The 25,104-nt window shown below is 39.8% G+C and overlaps 1 protein-coding gene across 3 annotated transcripts in view; it reads left to right on the top strand.

The window, feature by feature from the left end:
* The window catches only part of orc5 (origin recognition complex, subunit 5), a 121,522-nt gene extending 100,160 nt beyond the window's left edge, over window positions 1–21,362 (top strand). For all 3 annotated transcript variants that reach the window (XM_086010453.1, XM_086010454.1, XM_086010452.1), the window contains 2 exons: window positions 17,335–17,447; window positions 20,788–21,362. In XM_086010453.1, the coding sequence (XP_085866579.1) occupies window positions 17,335–17,447; window positions 20,788–20,833 (159 nt within the window). In that variant the 3' untranslated portion in view covers window positions 20,834–21,362. The remainder of the gene's footprint in view (window positions 1–17,334; window positions 17,448–20,787) is intronic.
* Window positions 21,363–25,104: the final 3,742 nt, after the last annotated feature.

Here is a 25,104-nt window from a genome sequence, read left to right as displayed (position 1 = left end):
ACTGGGTTAAGAGATTAAATAATTTTTGTTTAGCATGCAGTCCACACAGCACAAGTCAAATGATTTAGTTTATTAAAATCTACATGATGGTGAGATGAACCTTTTTTGAAGGTTTCTTTTGCATCATTGAACCTATTTTGACACCAAGATAAACAAATTGAGGTTATGACATTAATATTACTGCTTCTGTAGACTAATTTATTGAATAAAACATTTGATAATTGGGCATAATGCACGATACAGAAATATTTCTCTCTTGTATGTTCTTGGAAGCTATATGGAAATTGTTTCAGATACATTACTGTGCTAGTTGTGAAGAAAAATAAATTACTCAGATTTTTTAAAATAATAATTATTTCCTATCTTTCCCCCTTTTTATTTTCTAAAAAAAACATTGCCACCTTTGAGTTGGGAAATTGACAGTTTCATATTTCATAAGATTACCATTATTGCCGCTCCCAAAATGTCTCATTCTCTCAGGTGAGTTGACAAGAACATGTGCTGCAAATTATTTTGGCATTGTTTTAAAGTAAACGAGACCCCAAGACCCAACTGAAGAGAAGTTTCTTCCTTCTGCTTTTCCTCCACTTCAGTTAGCTACACCTGCCATAAAAGTATAAACATGGTTCAGTGCTATAGATTCCATCTGTGCTATAAATGGAATGAATTCCATGATCAAGAGCAATATTGCAAAATGCCTTCTTGAAGTATGAATAGGCATCAATTTGTTTTCTTCCTAGTTGGGGTGTACCATTATATTGTAGCGCTCTAACTGACTTCACAGGTAGATTTGATTATCAGCCATGACCAAGACATTACCTTGCATATCTACTCACATACTCTTTAGATGTGCGTTTGTTTTTAAATTTATTCAAATGAGGCATTAAACAACCTCTGGTCTTTGACTTTTTATCCCAGACCGTCAAATCCATCATTGCATTTTTACTTGAAATTATTCCCTGGCTTAAGGAAATACTTGATCACTGATTTGCTTTCTACTGAAAAATGAACTGTGAACTTGTATGCGAGATTATGCATTTCCCTGCTAAAATTGGAACATTATAATTCATAAACTCTCTTAGCTGGGAAAAGATCCAGCTTTCTGATGACAAATAACAACCATCTGGAATGATTATTCTAAATGTTTCCATAGATACAGACATGCACTTTCAGTATAAACATATATATGCAATTTCTTTAAGACTAATTCCTTTAAAGGCTGATTGCAACGTTAAGTCAAATTTATATAAGTATTTATTCTTTTTGCCTTAATCTCACATGAAAATGCACTGTCAACTGTCTAACAATGCAGAGCTAAAATTGGTTGCACAGAAATTACAATGTGGAAACTTTCAGCCCAACCAGTTCGTGTTTATCCGCCACGAGCAGTAGTCCTAATGTGCCTGCCCTGTTCCCATCGTTCTTTAACTCCCTTTTCTTCAACTACTTACCCATCCTATTTTAGAAGTTGATATGGTCTCTAACTCCAGCAGAGCATTCCACAGCCTCACAACCCTCTGTTTATTAAAAAAAAAGCTTTTCCTGCTCTCTGTCCTATTGTCTTACATTTAATCCTGTATCTAAGAACCCACAGTCCCATGGTAGTCCCAATGAACATATGCTTATTCAGTATGCTTTTTTCTGATATACTTGGAGGTTTCAAATAACCATCTGGATTTCTAGTTAAGAAGTGAAAGGATAAATATATAATTTCTCCTGAGCACATCTCTCTTGACCAGTTTAATGCATAAGTCTCTTTGTATTTGGCTGAGAGGATAGGTAATCAACCTAAAGCTCATCCCTAGTATGCCAGTGGAATTAGGCATTGGCTATGCATGGCCACTGATCTGTGGGAAAGCAGACCATCTGTTTCAAAGTCCTCAGGGGCAAAGGTGCAGATGTTGTTTCAGACTTCTTCCAAACTTGTACTGATGGTACCTTTGTCAGAGAAATGTGTTTTTATACAAGAGCCTCTGACATTACAGCTTAAGTAGACACCTGTGCTCTGTATGTTGTGCTTTAGATTCAGTCTATTTGCAGGAGAGCCCAAGTCTTTATGAAAAGCAATGCATTTCCACTGGTAGCTAATATTTTGCAGACTGCAAAACATTAAAGTATGCTGTTGAAGTGAGGGTATGCTCTCTTGCTCTAAGGACTGCACAGTAAAGTTTAGTATTTGTCAAATATCTTTCTCTTATGCAGGAGAGTTCCCCTTTGCTGAACATGTTGAGTATACTAGAATTCTCAACAAAATCTGGAACATTTCAAGAAGCATCAGCTATGGCTGAAAACCATATGTGGAATAACACTCTCTCCCAAAGAGCCCTACAAGTCCAAGTGGCAGGCTTACCTGTTGCATAGTGCTCTAAAAGCAGTTTTACTTCAAAAGAATTTCTTTGGATCAGTCCTTATTCTTGCAAATAAATCTTGTCTTTAAACTGACTTTAAAATGATAGCAGTTAATACATGCCATTAAAGGTAGCCATTCAGAGGGATAGAAATAGTACCTGAAGCACAAAGCTTCCAGTAAGAGCCAAATAGAATGGCTTCAGTCTTGTCAATGTTGAGCTGGAGAAGATTCTGTTTCATCCATGATTTGATGTTGGATAGCACTGCAGCAGTCATAGAATCGAGGGTGCTGAAGGAGCAATAAGGTTTGGTGCCATTGGCGCACAACTGGAACTTGATTTCCTTGCATACGGATAATGTTGCCTGAGACAGCACATAGATAGGCCAAGGAGGGGGCCAGTGACAGAACCTTAGAACATCCTGGAGCTGACCATGCCAGCACAAGAGAAGAAGCCATTGGACAAGACATAATGACTATGCTGGGACAAGTATGGATGAAATGACAATGGAGCAGTACCACAGAGGAGAGCCTGCCAAAGAGGATAGAGTGATCAACTTCATTGGAAGCCATGGAGAGATCAAGAAGGTTTAATGCATCATGGTTGCAGCCACTTAGTCCTTGCTGAATTTGACCAGGGTAATCGTGAATCTGTTGGCAGGGTGGAAGCTCCACCGAAGGGCTTCGAGCAGGGAGAGAATTGAGTGTTAATGCATATTTGAACATATTTGTTAGGAGGGGGTGGGGAGAGGGGTTAAAGATGGGGCATTAATTAGAAAGGGTGAAGTGGTCAAGAGTGCTTTGAAAGGATGGGTGATGACCATTTTGAAGATCTCCATATGTATAAATCTGATCATTTCCAGGGTGATTTAATAGGGTTATGCATTATAACTAAAGGCACTTTTTAGTTGGAGAGAGTCAATACGATTTTTAAAAATTGAAATGTTCACATGCTTATTACATGGAGTAGGATATACGCTAAGCAAGAATAGCTATAGACACGTAATGCTGCAGGGAAAAACATTGTCACCACCTCAGCATTATTAATCATGGTTACTTTGTCAGTGTACAGAATAAGAATTTCCTGCCTACCTGCAGATGCTATAGCAAAAATAAATCTTATAGTTAACGGACTCGGAAGCTACACACTAAATAAACCAGCTGTAGATTTGATTAAGTAACAAGCAAATTTACCTGAATTACATAACCTTGAATCAAAATTTACAAGATATAAAAAGGTTGTATGCGCTCAGTTTAATCTGGTTTTAGACCTGAAAATATTCAGAACAGCATTGATTTTTTTATTTATTAATCAGTTTTCATAGTCAATTTGAATATTTTAAGGAATTGAAATATCTGCTCCTGGTATTTTTTCATGTAATGGAATGGTGGTTAATTGGTGGTGATAAAATATTCACTAATGTTACAAAAAAATGCAAGTATCCCACCAAATTGCAAAATAAGAGTTGATGCTGGGGAATAAGTGCCATGAAGATCTCAGTCATTCAAATATTTTGGAGAAATTCCAGTTGTAATGTATCTAGGGCCAGCAATTAACATGACTTTCAAAGTCATTGGGTTTAGTATTTTATGGTGTTTGCCAACAATTTATTATCATTTATTATCTAGTCTGCTACTACACACTAGTAGCCTCAGGATAAAGGATAGGCCATTCAGGACTGAGATGAGAAGAAATTTCTTCACACAGAGGGTGGTGAATCTTTGGAATTCTCTACCCCAGAGGGCTATGGAGGCTCAGTCATTGGGTATATTCAAAACAGAAGTCGATAGATTTCTGACTAGTAAGGGCATCAAGGGATATGGTGATAGGGCCGGTGAATGGAGTTGAGGCAGAAGATCAGCCATGATCTCATTGAATGGCGGAGCAGGCTCGAAGGGCCGAATGGCCTACTCCTCCTATTTCTTATGGGTTTTTTTATTCATTGATGGGATGTGGGCGTCGCTGGCTGGCTAGGCCTGCATTTAGTGCCCATCCCTAATTGCCCTTGAGAAGATGGTGGTGAGCCGCCGCCTTGAACCGCTGCAGTCCATATGGTGTAGGTACACCCACAATGCTGTTAGGAAGGGAGTTCCAGGATTTTGGCCCAGCGACAGTGAAGGAGCGGCGATACAGGTCCAAGTCAAGATGGTGTGTGGCTTGGAGGGGAACTTGTAGGTGGTGATGTTCCCATGCGTCTGCTGCCCTTGTCCTTCTAAGTGGTAGAGGTCGCGGGTTTGGAAGGTGCTGTTGAATGAGCTTTGGTGAGTTGCTGCAGTGCATCTTGTAGATGGTACACATTGCAGCCACAGTGCGCCGGTGGTGGAGGGAGTGAATGTTGACGGTGGTGGATGGAGTGCCAATCAAGCGGGCTACTTTATCCTGAATGGTGTCGAGCTTCTTGAGTGTTGTTGGAGCTGCACTCATCCAGGCAAGTGGAGAGTATTCCATCACACTCCTGACTTGTGCCTTGTTCTTTATGTACATTTGCCTCAAGGTGGTTCTACAATCTCAATATCCACCTTCTCTTTGAAAACTGAAGCAAAATACTTATTCAGTATCTCTGCCATTTCATCACATTCCACTGCAAGCGTGTCTCATTTATCTCTTTGTGGCCTTACCCCTACCTTGACTCTCCTCTTCCTATTAATTTATTTTATTCATAGGCAGGATGTGGGTTTTGCTGGCAAGGCCAGAATTTATTGCCCAACCCTAGTTGCCCTGAGAATGTGGTGGGGTGTCTTCCTCTTGAACAGCTGCAGTCTGTGTGGTGAAGGTGCCCCCCCCAAATGCTGTTAGGCAGAGAGTTCCAGGATTTTGACCCAGCGACAATGACAGAAAGGGGATATTGTCCAAGTCAAGATGGTGTGTGACTTGGAGGGGAACTTGGAGGTGATGGTTTTTCTATGCATCTGCTGCCCTTGCCCTTCAAGGTAGTGGAGGGCGCAGCTTTGGGAGGTGCTGCCGAAGAAGCCGTGGCAAGTTGCTGCAGTGCATGCCAATAGAAGCTCTCTTTATTGCTGATAATGTTTTTCCTTATTTTGTCTCATTCTCCCTCTTAAAATTTCTATTTTTGTAGCTTTTCTATTGCCTTTATATTTTTCCTGACCTTTCATTTTCATTATCTGCCCTGTAAGAATATTTTTTTTATGTTCTAATTTGGTTTCTTCGATACGTGCCCTTTTGTTCTTGCTAGAATCATCTATGTTTAAACCTTTTCCATCACTTGGTTAACTATTTACCATTACTGAGCTTTAGTTCTATTTGCCATTTGTTTCCTTGCATTTAATCTGGGTAAGCCCCCATTTTATCGTGCTATTTATTTTTTTTTCATGCCAAGCATCCTTTCTTTTTCTAGTCTTGCACTGAACTTAATTATCTTATCACAGTTTTGCAAATATTCCCCTACTTTTATGTTCACTGCTTGATCTGCTTCATTACCCAGAACCAGGTCAAGTAGTGCTTCTTTCCTTGCTGGAATGGTGATTGATTGAGAAAACAGTCCTGAACAGACTGCAAAAATACCCCCTCCTTTTTACCACAATTATTTTCCCTATCCCAGTATATGTTTGTATAATTAAAATCTCCTACAATTATAACTGTTAATACATGCCTCTCTAATTTGTCTATAACTTTCATCCTCCATTTAATTTCTAATATTTGGCAGTCTATAATATACTCCCAGTAATAAAGCTGATCCCTTATTGTTCATCTGCTCAAATCCCTTAGTTTGACAATTTCTTCCTTCTTTGCATCTCCGTGCTGATTTATTTTTACTATCTTGTCTTGCTTCACCTTTTTCAATCTTTCTACCTTCTTATTCCCTATACACCTAAAGCTTTACTTCAAAAGTGTGTACCCTACTCTACCTCTCCCGTTCCCCTACCCTATTAGTTTTTTTTTTAAAACAACTCTCCCCGATAACTCCTGTTAACCTCTCCTGCAAGAATATTGATCCAGCTCTGTTTAATTGTACACCATCCTATTGGTACAGCCTATTTCTACCCCAGAACTGATCCCAATACTTCAGGAATCTGAACCCTTCCCTCCTACACCACATCTCTAATCATACATTTATAATGCTGCATTTCTTGCCTATCCCTAGTTGGTGAGAAGGTGGCGTTGAGCCCTCTAGCAATTGTTTTGTACAACTGACTGGATTGCTGGGCCATTTTAGTGGGCATTAAGAGTCAACCAGCTAATTTTAATTAAAATCACTTGTAGTTCAGAGTGGGTAGGGGAAGCAAGTTACCTTCCCTGAAGGAGAACCAATTGTACGTCTATAAAAAAAACGTATTTTTTTAAAGCAGCCCTTCACATACCTGCAACAAAAGCCCTGAATTTGATGCACACAGGCAATGTTTGTTAGATTTTTAAAATAAATATATGGAAGAATTCTTCTACATAAACTGTAGTGTCTTGGTCAGACTATATTGCAGCAGTTCAAGACTTTAATGGGGAACAATGTCAGGAATCATAGGATGCTTTTAAGAGTAGGATACTGCCCACATGTCATATGTTGCCTGATAGTTGGCACACCATAAAAGCCAGAAGCTGAATCGTTGCTTTTCAATGATGCACTCTATTGAAAATCCTTTGAAATATGTACATAAATTATCTGCTACTTAATATTATTAAAACCAAAGCGGTTTATAGAAAAGCTATTTAAAATTGCAGACTGTTAGCAATGCATCCAGGAATATTTCATAGCATATTAACACATGCAGCACCTCTTTGGCACAATGGGGGTAAATTTCAACTTCAGCATGTGGGCGTAATCTGGCGGAGTGGATCACCCGCCTGTTGTAGAACCTGCCAGATTTTCATCCCATTGATTTTGTGACATCACAAGGAATAAAATAGATTCCTTACATTTCTGCTATGATCCCTACTGATGCCTATTGATGCAATGATTTAATAATTAAATCTATTTAAAAATGATATATTTGTCATGAGTTGAAAATTTGTATTTTTTCCCCCATGCTGTCTTTTTTTTTAAGTATGTAGTAGATAATATGTAACATTGGGCTGATAAAATGCACCTCTCTGTAAAGTATGGAGTGCCCTAGGTGCCAATCGTTGAAGTAGAGAAGGCGTATAGAGAGATCTACCAGGGTAATTGAGCAAATCCCAAGTCCAAATTTAGATTGGTTCCTTTTTCATAAAATGACCATTTTGATTTGTGCTATGAAACCGTGTGATCAAATAAGGAGCTCACAAGAATAATCAAACCATGTAGACTCTACTGTATAGTGCAGTCAATGAAAAATAGGTTTCTAAAAACTGTTGAATTTTCTGAACTGCTTGCCGGTTCTAAATACTTCTGTAGTGTAAGTTCTAGCTGTCCCTTGGTGCAACAGATTTTTTCAGATAGCACTATTTTTGCTTGGCTCCCAAAACTGGGTACTGTATGTATTTTTTACTGTTCAGTTCCTGTAGTTGAGCAGCAGTTAATAATGCTTAACAAAAATTCAGATATTTATTCATCCATTTTAATTGATGCTACTCTACTCTTCATAAGCAATTGATGCTAATTTGTGTTCAGTGACAGCTCACTGCACTTAATAGCAGACCATATTTGCTGCTTTTCAAAAGCATTGCATTCTACAGTTCGAGATAACTGGTCACTTCCTGGTATTTAAATATTTTGTTATGACTTTTTAAAATTTGTTTATGGGATGTGGGCATTGCTGGCAAGGCCAGCATTTATTACCCATCCCTAATTGCCCTTGAGAAGGTGGTGGTGAGCCATCTACTTGAACTGCTGTAGTCCGTGTGGTGGAGGTTCTCCCACTGCTGTTAGGGAGGGAGTTCCAGGATTTTGACCCAGTGACGATGAAGGATCGGCGATATATTTCCAAGTCAGGATGGTGTGTGACTTGGAGGGGAACTTGGAGGTGGTGGTGTTCCCCATGCGCCTTCTAGGTGGAAGAGGTCGCAGGTTTGGGAGGTGCTGCCGAAGAAGCCTTGTTGAGTTGCCGCAGTGCATCTTGTAGATGGCACACACTGCAGCCACAGTACACTGGTGGTGGAGGGAGTGAATGTTTAAGGTGGTGGATGGGGTGCCAATCAAGCGGGCTGCATTGTCCTGGATGGTGTCGCGCTTGAGTGTTGTTGGGGCTGCACTCATCCAGGCAAATGGAGAGTATTCCATCACATTTCTTACTTGTGCCTTGTACTTCACTTACCTTTGTCTAAACTTTACATCAAATGTGGTATTACTAACAGTGTTGCCCATCGTTCATGGTGTACCAGTAGTAATAAACAATCACAGCTTATACTGAGAAAGCATTCAGAAGGTTCTAAAGCGAAAGCAGATTTTGCCTAAACCTCTTTCTGAGCTGTGGGTGACTGATGAACAAAAATTACTATTGTGATTCCCAGACTGGTTTTATGTATACCATATATGGTGTTTCCTTTAGTACATTGCTATTCTTTACTGTATACCATATACTGTACAGTGCTGTCTTTAGTGCAATTCCCCATGTCACTCAAGACAGGCATTATATTGAGGGAGAGTTGTGTGTTAAAAATATATAGCTCTATGTTCAAAATATGTATTAGTTAGGAAATCCAACTGCTACCATCTGTGTTACTAGCTCAGATGCCACATAGAGGAAGAATTTCAAGGATGACTGCTTAACTGGTTACTAACCGGCTGGTGCAGACATTTTATGGAAGTGTCCCATTAAGTTCCTTTTAATTATGGTCAAAGTGCATGCCTTTAACAGAGATTTATGCTTATTTCAGCATTTGTACACTTCTGGAAATGTCACTAATGCTGCAATCAGCAAGATTCAGCATTACCGGCTTTCATTTTAATTATAATTAGAAGTTAAATGTCTTCCTTTAAGCATAATGCCTTTGCTACAATTTCCAAAAATCAGCTCCCTCGCTTTCCTCGCCCCAATCCCCCATCAAACTGGATTGTCATAGACTTCAGATTTAGCATAATCTGTTGATTAACTTTTCGGCAGCCCTTTAATAGCCTGATCACCCAGGCACTGTGCAATAGCCAAGCACATTGTGCCTGTGAACTATGATCAAATGCAGAATTGGGAGAGAGTGGATAATCCTTGCCTAGATCGCACTGAGGAGGAACATTTATATAATTTGATGAAAAAACATTCCTCTTTCAACATCATGTCTAGATGTCTTCAAAGTATGCAGGAACATGCTGAGACCATTTAACTTAACAGCTCACTTAAAAATGAAGAGCCAATAGAAAGAGAAAACAATTTAATCATGCATTCCATTTCCTAATTAATGGTTTTAGCTTAAAATTTTTAGGAATATACACGCTGATTTGAAAATCCCAAAATTTTCATTAGAAGCAGATGCTTTTGATTTATACATAAAGTGTAGGTTATAAGAAATGAGACTGATAATTAATCACCTCGACATGCGTCAGTGAAGTTGTCTCCATTTGTGACCTATCTGGCACCATCATTCACCTATCATTCAATTAATGTGACTTATCTATGGTAGGTCATGTTTGCAGTTCTGTTTGCTCTAGTTGAGATGATAATTCACAGTGGTTTCTGAATATGATTTTTGTAAAGTTATTTCAGTTGCTTTATCACTTGAACACGTATCAGAATCGCTGAAGTGTGGGTTTGCTGTATGAAAAATGTCCATTTAGAGACTGCAGTGGTCCTTTTTTTAATTAACGGGGGGGGGGGTTATTATTTTGGAATCGGACATAAGTAAAATAGACTGAGAATTATTGGAGGCTTGTAGAAAGGGCACCAGATTCTCAGTTGGATACACGGAGACATTTATGGACTCCTCTAATGGATTGGTGAGTTTTCTAGAAAGTAGCTGATCCATACAAACCAAGAGGTCCCATGTTGAATCCATGTTCTGTTCTGAGGTTAGGTCATTTCAGCCAGAATGGCAGTGCAAGTGTTATCACTGGCGTGGCTGTGATTCCCATGCCTGAATAGGCTGCTGACACTCACTGTTGAGGCTCAACTCAAATAATGGTCATTGGGTGGAAATACCAGGTACCACTGGAGGGAAGAGGAGAATATTAATGAGGAAGAAAACTATATGACAATGTGAGACTATGGGCTGGATTTTCTCAATGGAGGTGCGTTGAGGGCAGGACTGCTGGTTTTCGGGTTTCAGACCCGCCCCCAGCGACGTCTGACCAACCCAGGCTATTTTCCCTTGATTGGCCTTGTTAATCCCGCCCTACGGACTTACCGGCCAATTAAGGGAAAGTCGGTGACAGATGACGTCAGCTTATGACGCTTCATCTGTCAAATTTTTTGACAGATGAATTGTCAGCGTTTGAGAGCTTTGAGAAGCTGTCAAACACTGACAATCTCTGTTCCCAGGTGAGCTCTTGCACAGAAGGCTCACCAAGACATCTCTCCTCAGCAAAAAGCAGATGGCTGCTGCATCTGAGAATGCAGCAGCCATTCTGTCATCTCTGCCGTTGAGATGAGGCACCTCCGGATCCTCGAAGGTTGACGCCTGCAGAAAGAAGCAAAGGTAAGGAAACTTTTTCCAACACGTTACACTCGCCTCTCGTACTTACCTGTCCACACTTGCACCCATCATTCACCTCTACAGCTGACATTTCAACCCCTCACCCCCGCAGATCCACTGCTCGCCTCGCTGACCCTGGCGAGGTTCGCAGCCGTCGGGAAGCCCGCAATTGCAGGCGGAAAATGGGGATAAGCCTCACATCTGCCTGTTAGCAGGCAGTTAATTGACTCTCATCCCCTTCCCGCCTCGGAGATGGATCCCTGCGCGACTCGGGGACCCACCTCCCGGGAAGTTGGCAAGGAGGCAGGTTGGGAGCGGGGTTGGTACCCGCTCCCAGTTTCTGCCATTTTCCCAACAGTCCCGCCTCCTTACCTGCCTCCCCAGGGCTGGGAAAATTCCCCCCCATATGCCACTGTCCAGCCTTAACTACGTGACATAGACCTTCAACTATGACCAACAAAGCCAGAGAGGAAGAAAAAAGGCACCAATTGCATTATGTTCACAACAATTTATGCAACAAATGTTGTTGATCAAATGTGACCATCATGATTGGTAATATTGCTACTAGTCAATTGACTTTCCATTGCCAATTGACAATAGAGTTGGTGGCTGGCATAAATCTGAAATGGAGGAGCCAATTTTCATGTGCCCCCTTTGACTAGGTACTGGGCGAGGCGTACTGCATGGCACCTGTCCTGGCCTCAATCTGCCTGAATTTGATAGGCAAGGTCATTTGCATGTCCCCATTTCACATACCTCCCCCACCCCGGGGCAAGTTCACCCCATGGCAAGGCTTGGTGTTACCTTAGCGAGGAAGGAAAGTCAAAGATCTGCCACGGTGTGTCTACCTGAAATGTTAACCTATCTTTTTTCATGTACTAAAGGGAATGGTGAATATTTCTGCCTAATATTTATGCCTCAATCAACATCACTGCACCAAAAACAGATTATCTGATCATTATCTCATTGCTGTTTGTGGGATCTTGGTGGGTGCAAGTTAGCTGCCATGTTTCCCTACATTAGAACAGTGACTGCACTTCAGAAGTGCTTAATTGGCTGTAACGTGCTTTGGGATGTCCTGAGGTCATGAAAGGTGCTATATAAATGCAAGTTATTTCTTTTGTTCCCTATATTTTCTGCTTTAATTTCATACTTCCAACATTGCAGTTAGTTCTTTTATTATCACAGCCTTGTATCTTGTCATTTAGTGAATTGGTGAACCGGGGTAATGCATCACAGCACTGACTTGTTCCTTTTTTAAAGAAATGTTTAGTTTTTCAAATTTGATATTGTGGAAGCATGTTGGAATGTAAGCTTGAAAGAATGCTGTGCACTTTGGGGTTTGCTGATTATTGTCAGAGTTTTGTCTCTTGCTGTTCGATTGGTGGCATTTCAAATAGTTAGGAGAATGTGATGTTTGTAGTGCTTGATGCTTTATGCTGTTGCTCCAAACATTGTAAAGAAAGTTCTCTGCCTTCCATTGAGGGTAGTTGTGATGAAATGTCTTTGCTGAAACATTTTAAAATGTTTTCAAACTGTAGTATTAATGAGATTGAAAGCAATGTTCTGCAAATAGAGACCATCTGGAAAATGTGATCAGTTAACCTGACGAATGCACTTCACTAAAGAATTAATGGGAGAAAGCAAAGGATAAATTGAGGAAGATTTTTAAATGGTACAATACTCTTATGTTCTCAAAACTAGTAAACAGAAGTCTTTTATATTTAAGATTTTTTGTCTCATCGTTTGGTTCATAGAATGATGCAGCATAAAAGGAGACCATTCAGCCCATCGGGCCTGTACTGACTCTGGTAGTGCTATCCAACTAGTCCCACTCCTCTGCTCTTTCCCCATTGTCCTGCAAATGTTTTCCCTTCGAGTATTTATTCAGTTCACACAGTGCATTCCAGATCACAATAACTCACTGTGTAAACAAATGTTTCCGCATGTCGCCTCTGAATCTTTTGCCAATCCCTTTAAATCTGTGTCTTCTGGTTACTGACCCTTCTGCCACTGGAAACAGTTTCTCCTTATTTACTCTATCAAAACCCTTTATGATTTTGATCACCTCTATTGAATATCCTCTTAACCTTCTTTGCTCTAAGGAGGACAACCCTAGCTTCTCCAGTCTCTCCACATAACTGAAGTCCCTCATCCCTGGTACCATTCTAGTAAATCTCTTCTGCACCCTCTCCAAGGCCTTGACATCCTTCCTAAAGTCTGGTGGCCAGAATTGAACACAATACTCCAGCTGAGGCCTAACCAGTGTTTTATAAAGGTTTAGCACAACTTCCTTGCCTTTGTACTCTATGCCTCTGTTAATAAAGCCAAGGATCCCATATGCTTTTTTAACAGCCTTCTCAACTTGTCCTGCCACCTTCAAAGGTTTGTGTACGTACACCCCTGGGTCTCTCTGTTCCTGCACCCACATTAATATTGTTTAGTTTATATTTCTTCTCCTCATTCTTCTCACCAAAATGTGTCACTTTATACTTCTCTGCATTCAATTTCATTTGCCATGTGTCTGCCCATTTCACCAGTCTGTCTACATCCTGCTGAAGTCTGTTACTATGTCACTATCCTTCTCATTGTTTACTACATTTTCGAGTTTTGTGTCATCTGCTAGCATTGAAATTATGCCCTGTATACCCAAGTCCAGGTCATTAATATATATCAAAAAGAGCGGTGGTCCTAATACCGACCCCTGGAGATCACTGCTGTATACTTCCCTCCAGTCTTAAAAACAACTGTTCGCCACTGCTCTCCTCAGGAAACATGGGCACGGATTTGACGGGCAACAACATGTTAAAGGACTTTGGAGAAGAAAAGGTGGTTGGAGATGGGACGGTAGTTTACAAGGACATGGGGTCATGGGTGGGTTTTTTGAGGAGGGGGTGATGACGGTAGATTTGAAGGGGAGGGAACTATTAATAATGTCAGATAACAGGGGCCATGAATGGAAGTTGGGTGGTCAACAGTTTGGGGGGAATAGGGTTGAGGGAGCAGGTGGTCATGGGCACGATGAGCTCAGAGAGGGCACGATGGGAGATGGGATAGAATCTAGAGAAAGATGGGACTTCAAGGTTAGGGCAGCGGGGAACATTAGGGGAAGTTTGGCCTGGTGGGCTAGGGGAAGGGAGGGATACGTCTGAAACAGCTGAACGGATGGTCTCCATCTTTGTGACAAAAAAGTCCATGAGCTCCTCGCACTACAAGTAAAGATTTTCAGTGCAAAGCTTTCACATCTGGATGGTGGTTATTAAATATTTGTATTTCTTGAGTAATCAGCAGTGAAAAGCATTGATGAGGATTTCAAGTGAATGCACAGTGGTAATTTCAGTAAAGAAGAGATCGCTATGTACGCAACACTGAGGTGAGGGATTTAGGGTCTATTTGCGGACTAATTGGCAGTGACAGAAGCAGTCAACCTACACTCATCTGTATCGCTAGTGGAATGCTCGATGGTGGCCCCTTTTAGACTTTGCTATCAATTTCTTAGGGCGGTTAGTAATTAAAAATAACCACTTGGAACACTTCAAAGGGGAGGTGCTACCAATCAAAGTTTTCTAGATTTACTTTCTTCCAATATTCTGTGGCAGTGATTTTCAGAAGAAAACCTTGAACTGGCTTCACTTGTCTACTGTTCCCTCAGCATTCTGTTGCTGCATAATGCTCAGTTTAATTATGTTACTTGAAAGTTTCCTTTGAAATATTTTTGTTGAAATAGCCACCAATAATTTAAAAATCTAACTTGAACTATTTCAGTATTGAAAGAACCTTTGTTTTCCAAATCTGTAGGAACAAGAGTCGGCCATTCAGCCCCTCGAGCCTGTCTGCTAATCAGTCAGATTGTGGCTGATCTGTAGCTCAACTCCATTTACCTGCCTTTGATCCATATTCCTTGATACCCTTACCTCTGAAAAATGTATCGCTCTCAGCCTTGAAAATTTCAATTGATCCACCATCCACAGCCATTTGGGGGAGAAAGTTCCAGATTTCTACAACTTTTTTTTTGCAGTTTTAAAATTTAGATTGAGGGGTGATCTAATTGAGATGTTTAAAATAATAAAGGGATTCAATAGGGTAGATACAGAGAAACTATTTCCTCTAGTAGGAGAATCCAGAACAGGGAGGCATAATTAGGTCATTTAGGAATGAAATCAGGAAGCACTTTTTCACAGAAAGGGTAATGGAAATTTGAAGCTCGCTCCCCCAAAAGGCTGTGGATGCTGGGTTATGTAACATATTCAAGACGGAGACCAGTAGAGAGCTGTACATTTTATTTTATTTTCTGAAATAAAAATTTAGTGAATATAAAATGCAGCAGAATTAAATGAAAATACATAACAGATGCTTATTGGTGATGACGGTTAACCAACGAGAGGACCTGACCAATGTTCCCCCTAAGGCGCACGGCTGCGCATCAATCGGGAGGTTCCGCGCAGGCCACTCACGCTGCCGCTGCTGGAAGATACTGCGCAGCAGCAAATTTAAAGGGACCGTGCACACACAAAAAAATTAGATGGAACATTGGACCTGACTAAATAAAATAAGAATGACACAGCATCCAACAATAACCTGCCGCAATTTCTGTTTATGCCAAAGATGCAAATATAAAATATTTTCAATTTTTTTTTTTTAAATAAAGTGTCCTTACTAAGATAATGTTATCAAACAAATGAACCCAAAAATGTAGAAAGTGGGGTTGTTAATGGAATATTTGTTCTGTAGCATGTAATTCTCTAGTTTGCGAATGGTGTGCCAATAGCTGTTCGAATTCAAGTTGTCGCCTTCTAGCTTTCCCACGGAAGGACAGTATGGCCATTAAATTGTCTGATGGGCCGAACAGTGCAGTATAAATCTATCAAATCCTACTACTGTTGTATCATTCTTTAAATTTAGTAAGATGCAATACTTTTATAAATATAAAATGCTACAGAATGTGGCCTTTGAAGGGGTTCAAATGAGATTTTAAATAAAACTATGTAGCTACTCTTTTTTGATTACCAGAAAGAAATGTAGTTCTATCTAGAACAGGAATTTTGTAGCAGTATCTATATATTAATATTTTGATCATCGCCATGGTTTTCTCTGCCTAGCAGATGATGCATCTCGCACTGTACTAGTCAAATTAATTGAAGACATGCTTGGTTTGGTACACATTTACAATCAGATAGCCATAACCACAAATTATTTCCCCCTCCCTTCCCAAGTTTCTGCTGTACATGTGCTTGTGATGGCCAGATACTTAATGGAACTGAGTAAAACAAAGTCAAGCTGATAGACCTATTATGGAATAAGCTTTTTGTTGAGTAATAGAGCCTGAAAACCGTAACATTCTGGTGTAAGAGCAGCTGCCTGTTTCCAAGATACTTGCAAGTGAACATGAATTTATCCTGATGTAGTAAACTGTCTGTGTATGGATATGTTTCCTTTATTTATAATTGTAGAAAAACAAAGTTGGCAATAGACGGTGCTGGAGGAATGTTTTTAAAACATACTCACCACTTGGGTGTCGGCCGTGGCTCAGTGGGTAGCACTCTTGCCTCTGAGTCAGAAGGTTAATGGTTCAAGTTCCGCTTTAGAGCCTCGAGTACATAACCTAGACTGACACTTCACAGTATTGAGGGATTGAGGGCGTGCTGCACTATCGGAGGAGCCATCTTTCAGATGAGACGTTAAGCCGAGGCCCCGTCTACCCCCTCAGTTGGACGTAAAAGATCCGATGTCACTATTTTGAAGAAGAGCAGGGGAGTTCTCCCCGGTGTCCTGGCCAATATCTATCCCTCAACCAACATCACTAAAACAGATGATCTGGTCAGTATCACATTGTTGTTTGTAGCACCTTGCTGTGTGCAAATTGACTGTGGCGTTTCCTCTACATTACAACAGTGACTGCACTCTAATTGGCAGCAAAGCGCCACTACATTCATTTGGTACATTCTAAAGTGGTGAAAAGTGTCTTTCTTTTCTTGGAAAATGGTAGCTTCTTTTTCCCCCCTTAATTCTGAATTGAGCAAAACCTTTTACTTGAATTCTTACTAGAGAAAATTAATTATAAAAAGGAATTTTTAAAAATTTGGTTTAAGTGAGAAGCTGATCAATCCAATAGTGAAGAGTTGCAACAGACCACAGAAACAGAAGACTAACAATGGAGGGATAAATGCAGTGCAGTAACTTGCAACCTGGGAAAGTGCTGTTTTTCAGTTCATAACAGGTAGAATGTAATTCACTTCTGACTAGTTGGCAAGTGGAATTTTCCAGACTGACTCCATCATTGGTATTAATTCACTTGACATGTTCTGACTTGCTCAGCTCATTGACAATCAGAGTTTGGATAATTGTTGTAATAATAGTTCTGAATTATTACTAAATATTTTAATTGTGCAGTCCAAGCATTTGTGTTTCTTTTTGTTTATTAGCCTACTTTGCAGTTATGGAATAATGTAGAATGTAATTATGATACTATCCTTAATTTTATTTGTATCTCCAGATCACTTCCCTGGTGGCACTTCAACTATTAACCCTTGTTGGCCACGATGATCAGCTGGATGGACCAAAGTATAAATGCACAGCAAGTCTGGAATTCATCAGAGCAATTGCCAGGTATACAACCATGTCTTCTGCTGCTGAATCGTAAACATTTAAAAGGGGGTACTTGAGTGAGATTATAAAGTTATCCTTTTTGACTGTGTGGACACTCGGTATAATGATTATATTATATATACTAGCTTTAATGATTATATGCAAATAGATATTTGATTTTACTTCAAATAATGAATGGTTTAAAAATAATACACAAACTTCAAGCTGCTGGCTATGTTTTGATGCAATACCAAAAAAGATTGTATATTAGATGCTTCAGGTAAGATTTCAGTTTATGCAGAGCACATTGTAAGTGAGGGAGGGGGGCAATGCACTGTGTTGCCATACATCCGTCTAATTTTTGTATTCAGTTATTCACAATGAAAATTTACAGAATATCCATTCTGTCAGTGTTATGTAATAAGTATAAAGTGTGTGTATATAGTTTGAAAGGTTCAGAAGTTTAGTACGCTGGGTTAAAACAGGAAGGCTGTTGCTGCAATTTTGGGTGTCACTGTAATTTGTTTGCCATTTAATTCTGCAGCATAAAAATATCTGATGGATTTGGAAAATTAACATTGTTGGGGCTGAAATTAAATAATATTTTTGTGAAAACTCATTTTTTGGCATAACACTGAGACCAGGAGCAGGATTTTGAGATTTCAGGCCTAGTGTTGGACGACCCAGGGCTCAGTGTATGAACAGAAACTATGGCCTGGATTTTGCGCTAAACATACTGGTGAGATTATCGATGCTCACTTTTATTCAAGTGTAAATCGGATAGCAAAGTCCGGTGACTACACTTGCGCAGTTAAACGTGGGAATCAGGAAGTTGTTGTCCTGCTCCTCCAGAAGCTGCATTATAACAGTATCATGCCGAGAGACTGCATTGAAACACATGGAACGGTGTAAAGTTGCTGTACTTGCGTGATAGATCCACATTAAACTTGCCAGAAAAAGTTAGGGTTTGTCCATTCCAGTGCAAGTACATTTTTTATGACGTGTTAAGGCTTAGTTACTGCCAAACAACCTCTCTGGCACTGAAAATTAATTTTTATAAGTGGGGAGTCTCATTAATTCAGATATTAATTATTGTTGGAGATTTTAAAAAGTAAAACATTTGTAAAACTTTTTCTTTGTCTCTCATGTCTTTCTTAATCCCATCTTTTTTTCCCTCTTTATTTTGCTTTCTGTACATGATTTGACATTGAGTTAAATATTCTAACTTACACTTCCAGGTTCAGACTCTGCGCTGCTCAGCAACAATTCTTCAATCTGATTGGTTAAGGAGATACATGGTTGCTTGCCCTTATCTCACAGGTCCCAGATCCCCTGTAGAAAGCGCTGCACCGAAATGGCTCTCTAACCACAGCAAGTTCCAGTGCAAAATCCAATAGAAAGTCTGTGCTAGCGCCGTTCGTTCATCACTGACCGCTAAATCTGGTCAAGTGATGTTGGCATACATAATGCTTCCAAACCTGTGAAAGATTTCACGTGCTAAGTAGGAAGCTGGTTGGCTGATGCCAGGTACAGACCATGCCTCAAGAGAACTTCTAAATATTTGCTTGGACTTGTCTTGCAAACAGATGGAATGCAAATTGCATTTACATAATACCCAATTATGAGCTTAGTTCAAATTTTCTGTAATGATATTACTGCTAAGTCTCATTAGGTGGTCATGGCATGAAGAGATATGCTAAATTTCTTGTTCTATCACATTAAAAAAGATGAATGTGGTTCTGTTTACCCTTGTAATAGAATTTCAAATTTAACTGCTTTGGTTGAGAAACTTAGAAGAATTTTGAACATTTAGATATTAACTCTTTCCCTTGATACTAAGCAGCAACTTCCATTCGAACAGTTTTTTTAAAGTAACTTCATTTTTCCTCATTCATTTAGTCTCCGCATTCTAATAATAATAATAATTCAACTTTATTGCTATTGCACAAGTACATGAACAACGAGATGTGATCTTGCAAGCTCCCATGACTGGGAGAAGCAAAGCCGCTGCGTCGGTGCGCGCCGCCATTCCATTTCCGCCATTCCTCCTGTCCGACAATCTTCAGCCCAACGCCCGGGCCTGCTCACCAGCCGCTCCTCCTTCCGTGACCTTCTCACCAACCGCCCCTCCTCGGGGCTCCTTCCGTGACCTTCTGCACCTGGCCTTCCCTGATGGTCCATTACCATCACCCCATGAGAGGAAATACTTTAGGACATGGTCTCTAAGAAATACAGTATTTGGGTCATACTTTTTGCACTTCTGCCATTATCCAAAGTATATCTCTCTTATCTCACACCAGAAGAAGTTTACAATTACTGTTTCAGTCCTTTGCTTTGGTTCACTGGCAGAAAGTGGCTGGGCACGCCCCCATATGGAGAGGATGGGGGGCAGCAATTTAAAAAAAAAAAAAAAAAAAAAATCTATTCTGGGATAGAACTGTAGCCATTGAAATGTTTCACTGTGAAATGACTTCTAATGAACACAGACGACATCAACCACTTTATACAAGATGTTCAGAGCGCACAACACTGCTCTCAGTAACTTGAGTATTTTCCTAAGATGGACAAAGATGAAAATGCCTTGCAACTGACTAGCAAGATAGTGGTTCTGAATGCAGCAAACTGGATAACCTATGACAAAGTGTTTCAAATCTTGCAGATTTAATGGTGAAGGTTGTGAATTTGGACAACTAGAGGCAGATTCAAGTGGCAGCCTTTGCTGAACTATGAAGTATTTTTAACAGACATCCTTCTTGCCACTTTTTCACATCCTGTGGTCACATAGAGACAGACATAAACGGCAGAAACATCAGAGTGAGTTGTGTTGATAGACCACACAGTTTATCTAAATGTTGAAGCTCTGAAGGAATATGGACCAGGGCAGCTTATTCTTTGTGCAAACTAAGTGCTCCTCCGGGCCCCACAAGGAAAGTTTAGACCTCTTCTGCCCCGGACTCAACCCCCTCCCCACCCCCCTCCGATTCTCTATTGCAAGACCCCTCCCCCTCAGAACATCAGCCCTACACTTAACCTGAATGTCAGCGGGTGGCCAATTTCCACAGCCCATTCTGTGCAAGGACGTTGACCAGCAGCATGCGAATAAGGCTCAGTGTTTAAAATCTTTTTAAAATCTAAATATTTTGTTCTGTTTGACCATATAAGCAAATAATGTGCATCCAGTGTTGAGACTACAGAAGAAGGTGCATTGTAACTGGAACAAGTAACAACAGGTAGGTTATAACCATGCGCAAAATGAGTTTCTAATGTGGGTAAGATCTAAATATTGTAACCAATGCAGAATTAACTGCTCAAATCCAGTGAGGTGATGTATTTAATAACCTATTTCATTTTTTTCTTCTAGGACTGTGAATTTTGACATAGTGAGGTACTTGTATGATTTCTTGTGAGACCAGATGCACAACCATATGGATACTGCAGGCAATGATCAATGCTTTTGCACCAATTCATACTGATCCATCTACTCCGCTGATAAGTGGCAGAGGCATTTTGGCTTCATTGGATTTGTCCAAGCAGGTGTTGCCACAGTATGGGATCTGATGAAAATATCTTGATTGGTCAGAATGGATCTTTAGATTGAACTATTTACCAGGGACTCTTCAGTATTTTGGAGCTATGTGTTAATTATTAACAGCAGGAGTTCAGCACAATCTGTTCCAACATAATAACATTATATTGGCACAAAAGCTGTCTGAAATGTATTTACTTGCAATTATTTTCCTTTGTGAAGCGTCCTTTCCTCAGAATATGGTGTGGCACCCATTTGTGTGTGACCAGTCTTCATTTTGTTGAGTTGTCTGTTGTAATATAAACCCCCCCCCCCCCCCCCCCCCGAGAGATTTTGTGTTCATTATTCATTCTGAAAGCAATTTCCTTCTATTTTTAAACTACAGAAATAAATAAATATGAGTACAATAATTGTGTCCTACTGATAGTCATTTTGTTAAGCTTTTGAAGAGAAATGTCCGTATAGGAACATGTTTTTTCCACCTTTTGGAGACGGTAAAGCCAATTCCTGTCTGTGTTTCAGTAAATCAAATACATGCTGAATATCCTCAGTGCAGTATTTGAAGCAGAGCGGTGAGTTCTCCCATTGTCCAGGCCAATATTCATCCTTCAACCGATACCATCAAAAAACACAGATTAACTACCATTCATCTCATTGCTGTTTGTGGGATTTCAGTGGGACATCATACTGCACTCTATATAAAATAAGAAAAGTAATTCATTTTATGAAGACGGTTGATTTTTTTAAATGTCATAATTCATATATAAATGCAAGCATTACTATTACTTGTTGTATAACGCTCCTGTGAAGTGTCTTGGGATGTTTTTAACTACGTTAAAGGTGCTATATAAATGCAAGTTGTTGTGATGTAAGCAAAACCTGTGTGGCCTGCAATCAGGTATTGTGTATTTTTTACCAATCCATATTGTAGTACCTGTGCTGCTGGTGCTACAACATTTTACCAAGGAGGAATTTGAAACTTGATGTTTGTTAACAGGAATTATCATGGAGAACATCCATCAGGAGGCACTGTGGTTCAATTTCACCATACTGATCACAACACTGGTATTTCAGTTCACTGTTGGCCAAGGTTTTTCCTGTGTTCTTGGCTACCAGCAGCACAACTTGTGCCATATTGATTTCAAATGCAACAGGCAAGCTCCTATCAGCATGAAGGAATTTAAATGCACTGTTTGCTGACAGACACTGTGATGCTCCCCGTAATGGAAATCTACTTCATTCTCTTTGATAAAATGCCTCATCCCAAGCAGCTGTGAGGAACCATTCACAAGAAGAAAACTGTATATTGATGAATTTAGGCCATTCAATGGTTTAATGCTTTACATGGGGAAAGTACTTTCACAACAGTAATGATTGTCCTCCTTTATGAAAAGCACAGAGTACATGTATCTCTTTACATTTAATTTATTTAATTTATTCCTCTGGTAACTTTGGCAGATCAGAATGGAAGGAGATAAAAACTAATGGATGGCTTGAGTGTCGGTCTGTCTTTGCAACTACCTGTTTGCCAACAGAATACCATTTTACTTTTTAAACTTTGTCACTATTACAAAGATAATGCAGATGAGGTAGGCAGTTTAATCCATCCAACTTATCTTTCCTAGAAATTTATGGTCTCCCCATCACAGTATCTAATTGTCCCTTGAATGTTTCCATAGTTTTTGCTACTATTACCTGACTCAAGACCGTTCCAGGTATTGATCATTCAATGTGGACATGTGCTTCCTGACATCAGTCATGCACTTGCTTTTATCATGTCCTGTTGGCCGGATCTAATTTAAAATAATGCTCTCAATCTATCTTTCCTATTCTGCTTGGTATACCTCTATAATGTCCCCTCTCATCCACCTCCTTTAAGGGCTGTAGTCTTATTTTTCTTTAGTCTATCCTTTTAACTCAGTCCTCTAACATAATGGTAAACTAGTACAGGAAACTTTGTGCTATCCGGCACCGACGGGACCGAGCTGTTGCCGTCCCATCAAAACTGCCGGACAAACCAGTGCTAATGTTGAAACATAGAGATTTTGAGCTCCGTATCTGGCAACAAACCCTAACAGCTTCTAAACAGTCGGCCAAGCGTCTCTAGCTTAGCAACAGCTTCAGCGAGACCTTGCAGAGCCTGACTGGTGGAAAAAAAGCAACGAAAAGAAAAAAAACCTAACGAAACGGCTCCTGATTTTTGCTGGTGGCTCGAGCATTCCGGACAGTTAACCTCCGGATAAACCAAAGTTTCCTGTAGTCCTTTAATGCACCACATCTAGAGCTTGGATGTTTCTCTTGTTCCTTGGTGAACAAACTCAACACAATAATCAATGTGTGACCTGATCAGAGCACTCATTTCAACATGGCTTGCACAGTATCACTACCTGTCTGTTTAACTGCGCTTGCTGGTTTTATAGCCTATGCATCCAGTGGTAAGAAATTAACGAATGTATGCTGTATGAATGTGTATACTGTGCAGATGAAAAAGTCGCTGTGATCAAATTAAGCAATGTGTCCTTTGGGACTTCAGTTATTTTTGTGAGCAACATGCGATTGAGCTATTTGTCTTTGAACTGCTCTCAGTACAGGGTGGACTAATGCTCAACACTATGTAGTAAGTGAACATTTACTGTATATTAATTCATCATTTTTGATGCATTGTTAAATATAAAGATAGCCCTTTTATAAGTAGCTTTTGAATAAATCATCATTGCTAATGTTATTGGACATAAATGGGCTACAAATGTTGATTGATATATAAATCTGGAAATAAAAGCTGGTATCAAGAAGTGACCTTGAAGCTGTCGGATTGTCGTAAAAACCCAACTGGTTCACTAATGTCCTTGAGGGAAGGAAATCGGCCATCCTTACCTGGTCTGGTCTATTTGTGACTCCACACCAACGTGAGTGACTCTTAACTGCCACTACCAAGCCACATAGCTGTATCAGGGTGACAAGAGTTGGGCAAGAAATGCCAACCTTGACAGCGATGCCCACATCCCGAGAATGAATTTTTTTTAAATGATGTAATAAATATCTAATTTCAATTGCTTCATCCTTCCACTCACTTCAGAAAATAATTGTTTCTTCTCTGAGGATCAACAGAAGTTATGCACCCAGTTGTCAATTTTGGCAAATGCAGAGAGAATTTATTGTGTTGTACTGCATTTTGTAAATGTAACACAAAGAAAAGTCTACATTCTCACAAGAGGCTATAAGTCAGTTAGTGCTACTAAAGGGTAGATGCATGTGGTGAAATAGACCTTCAGTATATGAGCTATATGTAATTGTGGGTCCATGTCAACAAGCAAATATCCAACTGAACATTCCTGCAGTAGGCGCTCTACTAGAGTTCTAGATTACAAATCTAAGGAGGTATTGAAACCTATTTATTTGGCCTGTATTTACTCTTGACCTGAAAATTTGGTTCACGCTGAAGTATTATGCATGATGATCTCAAATTTCTTAATCACGTACAAGTGTGCCCCAGGGAAGAGTTAGATGCTGCAAGATGTCTCTCTCCTGTTTGAATTGTTGGCTGCCTATTACACAAGATTTAAACATCAAACATCTTGTATAAATAAGTAAAGGGATGTACTTATAACATTCATAAGTTCCATATCTCTTTATTAAATGCAAATGTTAGTAAATATATTATCAGTGTATTTAGGATATTTGCATTATTTTTGCCTAGCAGCATCAATTCTAGATCATAATCCAGTTTAAATCTTGTACCATTTACAGCATATTGTAGACACCAGATAATAGCACATTCAAATAATTGAATTAAAGTGAGAGGCATCAGTATTCTTTGGGTACTTAATCATTTTTCAACATGTCAAAAATGCTCAGCTCTGGGAATGTCATTCCAAGTCATGCAATGCAAGAGTTAATGAAGGTCTGTTGTCAAAACTGTCTCATGGGAGGCAGGGTAAAGCTTGGTTGAATGAGCTGCATTTTTTCCCCCCAAATTCTGTAGATTCCCATGCTTGCCATGAGCCAGAGCACCCGTCAGTGCTGAGCCCAGTATGGTGCGTATATATAATTTTTAAACTATCATGAATCTTGTAGGTAAATTTCTTGTAATTTTACAACTATCTTGTGACAAATGTTGATCATTCCTGCTTAGGACAGAATGTTAATTTGAGC

Source organism: Somniosus microcephalus, chromosome 17, assembly GCF_052327205.1.
Source record: "Somniosus microcephalus isolate GS21.2 chromosome 17, FLI_Smic_1.0, whole genome shotgun sequence".
NCBI lineage: Eukaryota > Metazoa > Chordata > Chondrichthyes > Squaliformes > Somniosidae > Somniosus > Somniosus microcephalus.
The sequence above is the reverse complement of the archived record's forward strand: the minus strand, read 5'-3'. Positions and strand labels throughout refer to the sequence as shown.